This window comes from the organism of the source record quoted next, unplaced genomic scaffold (assembly GCF_019419815.1).
Source record: "Pyrus x bretschneideri cultivar Hongxiangsu unplaced genomic scaffold, Pyrus_bretschneideri_v1 Contig32, whole genome shotgun sequence".
Classification (NCBI taxonomy): domain Eukaryota; kingdom Viridiplantae; phylum Streptophyta; class Magnoliopsida; order Rosales; family Rosaceae; genus Pyrus; species Pyrus x bretschneideri.
Window position 1 is genome coordinate 2,436,415 of NW_025999635.1, and position 3,892 is coordinate 2,440,306.

The 3,892-nt window shown below is 36.8% G+C and overlaps 1 protein-coding gene across 1 annotated transcript; it reads left to right on the top strand.

The window, feature by feature from the left end:
* Positions 1-1,963, top strand: LOC103936096 (UDP-glycosyltransferase 76F1-like). The gene is made up of 2 exons (XM_009345932.3): positions 1-522; positions 1,004-1,963. Exons 1-2 carry the CDS (start codon positions 42-44, stop codon positions 1,897-1,899), a joined length of 1,377 nt encoding a protein of 458 aa, XP_009344207.2. The 5' UTR covers positions 1-41; the 3' UTR covers positions 1,900-1,963.
* Positions 1,964-3,892: the final 1,929 nt, after the last annotated feature.

The window sequence follows — 3,892 nt, forward strand, 5'->3', positions numbered from 1 at the left end:
GTCACACAAAGCTAAGCAAACGTAAACATTGTCAATTGAAAATGGAGCAAAGCAAAGGCAGGAGAGTGATCCTCTTCCCAATGCCCTTCCAAGGGCACATAAACCCTATGCTGGAACTGGCCAACATTCTGCATTCCAAGGGCTTCTCCATAGCCATCATCTACACCAACATCAACTCCCTCAATCCTTCAACCCTAAACCCAAACTTCACCTACCATTCAATCCCTGTTGACTTGACAGAAAACGAGGCCTCCATCAAGGATCCCACCCTTCTTCTTTCTATTCTAAATGCTAAATGTGTTGAGCCTTTCAGAGAATGCTTGTCCGGGTTGTTATCCGACGACGTTAATTCGGAGGACCCCGTTGCATGCTTGATCTCGGATCCTCTCTTCGATTTCACCCGATCGGTTGCGGAGAGCTTTAAGCTGCCGAGGATCGTGTTAAGAACAGGGGGTGCCGCTTCCTTGGCTGTTTTTGCTGCATTTCCACTTCTCAAGGAAAAAGGTTACCTACCAATACCAGGTACAATCTCAAGCCAACAAAACCCTATTATCAAATGTCTTTTTATCTCATCATTGTTAGTGACCCACGTAGACTGAAAACACCATATCAAGACTAATGACTCTTTTGGAATTCTTTTTTATAAGTAGCACTTTTGTTCTTCGTTCGTAAGAGATTATGCAATATGTGCTTTTATTACAAACATGTAAACTTTCTTATTAAAAACTCGAGCACATGGAAAAAAAAAAAAAAATTCAAAGTGATTCTTCTTCTGAAATCACTTCATTGATCCAAAAATGTTTTTGGTTGCAAAAAACACTTCAGCACTTCTAGAAGCGATCCCAAATTAGCATTTTGACAATTTATGCGGATTTGAGTTAGGTTAGCATTTTTATTTCTTGCTGTGCCTCCTCATAAATTAGCATTTTAGAATATGCATTATCTAAAAGGAAAAATATAATTAGGAACCTTAAATTTGGTTTTCTATTTTGACAATAATTAGATTCTCGACTAGAAGAGCTGGTGACGGAGCTTTCACCTATAAAAGTAAAAGACCTACGTGCAGCGATGCCCAATTGCGACCCTGAAGATTTCTATCGAGTGATAACCAACATGGTAAATGAAACCAAGGCTTCTCATGGACTCATCTTCAATACTTTTGAAGATCTTGAAGGACAAGCACTTGCCACAATTGGCCCAGAACATTACCCCAATATTCCAATTTTCTCACTAGGTCCATTTCACAAGTGCGGCCCAACAACCTCTTCTTCTTCAACTAGCTTACTATCACCAGACCAAAGTTGCATTTCATGGCTAAACACTCAAGCGCAAAAATCTGTTGCTTATGTTAGCTTTGGGAGCGTTGCCAAGATAGATCACGCTCAATTTTTGGAGATTGCTTGGGGGTTGGCCAATAGTGGCCAACCCTTTTTGTGGGTGGTTCGACCCGGATTAGTTCAAGAGTCGGATTGGCATGAAGCATTGCCTAACGGATTTTTAGAAGCGTTGTACGAAAGAGCCCATATCGTGAAATGGGCTCCACAAAAAGAAGTGTTGGCCCACCCTGCAGTTGGAGCCTTTTGGACTCACTGTGGTTGGAATTCTACATTGGAGAGCATTTGTGAAGGGGTCCCCATGATTTGCACGCCATGTTTCGGTGATCAAATGGTGAATGCAAGATTTGTGAGTGATGTTTGGAAGGTAGGGCTGCAATTGGAGCATGGGATTGAGAGAGGTGAGGTTGAAAGAACAATTAGAAGACTAATGGTTGAGAAAGAAGGGGTAGAGATCAAAGAGAGAGCCTTAAATTTGATGGAAAAGGCAAATCATTGCCTGAAAGAAGGTGGCTCTTTGTACCTATCTTTGGATGGCTTGGTTAAGCACATTTTATCGTTATAAATCGTTTGTTTAAGAGAGTTAGTATTAGCTGTTCAATAAAATAAAAAATAAAGGCTTTTAGTAATGTATTAACTACATATTTTAGAGAGTTTTAATAACAAGGGTCTTATAAAATAAAATCTTAACTAAAACACTCTTTATTGGTTACTTTAATATAATTCCTAATATCAGTTTTTGTTGGAAATCAGAACTGATGCATTATAAGTTTATAACGTTGGTTTTATACTAAGTCTAATATTATTAGTTAGCCAATTGATCATGTGCAGCACACCATGTCCTAATATCAGTTTTCCTTCTTAAACAAAAACTGATATATTTTCTTTGTATCCTAACGTTGGGGGTAATAATGCATCTGCTACCCGATTTGCAAAGCTTTGTTCTTGCTACCCGATTGGCACATGTCAACTTAATCTCCAATCCATTCGACCATTTGATATACTTTAGAAAACCAACAAAACAAAACAATAATGGTTTTAATTAGATGGGAGTAAGTTGTCTTGGAGCCTCATATACCGCATCCAATCAATCTACATAACAACCAAAAAATTAGTTGTCTTGGAGCCTCATATACCGCATCCATTCAATCAATATACATACATACCAGTCATCATACTTACATTGTCTGCTTTTAATTGATCCAAAATACTGGCATATTGTTCATTGGATGCTTCTACTTGCTATCAAATGCTTTTCCAATAGCTTTACCCCAGCTCTTCATCAGCAGATACTCCTCTGTCTCTGATGCCCTGTGATGCATGAACATGGTGGTATCCTCTCGTATCTCCGTATCGTGTTGTGTTGTAATTTTGTGTCGTGTCGTGTCGTATCCTCGTGTCTATGTCCATACATCCTTATAGGCTGCCTTGCAGAAAGATATGACATAAACAAAAAGACATTTGTAGTTAATGAACACGATTTAATTTTTGGGTTAGAAGAATTTGTTAGAATAACTGGGTTTTCAGTAGTTGGCTAACCATCCATAGATGATTTGTGTCTTAATCTTTTAGGGAAACGCCCTGAGGGGAACAAGAGTTTCATCATCGTGAATGGCTGGAGCCAGAATTTATTTGACATGTTAATCTCTGGTTAGACGAGGGGATTTTCAGGGGGAAGAAGAGACCATTGTGGAATATGGCACGTGCCGGAAGATCAACGCAGAGCATATATCGTACTGTGTGAAAATAAATAGACGAATTCGGTAGAAATATTAAAAACTATCTATTTAATACAATTAATTGACTAAACAATTTTAATTGGGAAGTGTTATTGGCACTCTAAAAATCTCATTCTACACTCCTCACAAGTGTATTTTTATTTCCAAATATAGAAAATTTGGAGTGTAGAATGAGATTTTTAAAGTGCCAATAACAATTCTCTTTTAATTTTAATTGACTTTTTTTATAAATAGCATTTATAGAGAGATTAATAGTATAACAATTTTGACTATAAACATAAATTTAATTTATAAATCAGCTATTAAGTGAATTTGAGGATGAGTTCCTCCTCAACCTTGAAAGAACCAAGCATTCCTCATATTTCTAGAGGAGTGTTTATCATATAAGTTGCAGAGTTGTACTTTTGCAATTCAATGTTCTCAGAAGTTCGGCCCCTGTCGTCATCTATTTTCAGCTTGCCATTAGGTGACCATTATCAAGTGCGGGTAATACTCAATTGTTTCATTTATTTTTATTAAATAAATTTAAATTTTGAGCGTTGTGTCTATTTATAATACAAAAATTAAAATTTTGAATGCTTCTAAAAATGATAAATAAAGTGATGAACATCATCAGTAGTTAGGGCTTTGAGCAAAATATTTCATCACAGGCATAATTGGTAATTGAAAATGACAAACATTCATACAAAAATAGGTTGACTTATCAACCAGAAATGGAAATAAGCTGAGCTGGAAATATGATCAATAGACCTAAACTGATAAGAAAAATACCTTGGATAATCCTAATAACTGATAAGAAAAACACCGTGGATTAATCTT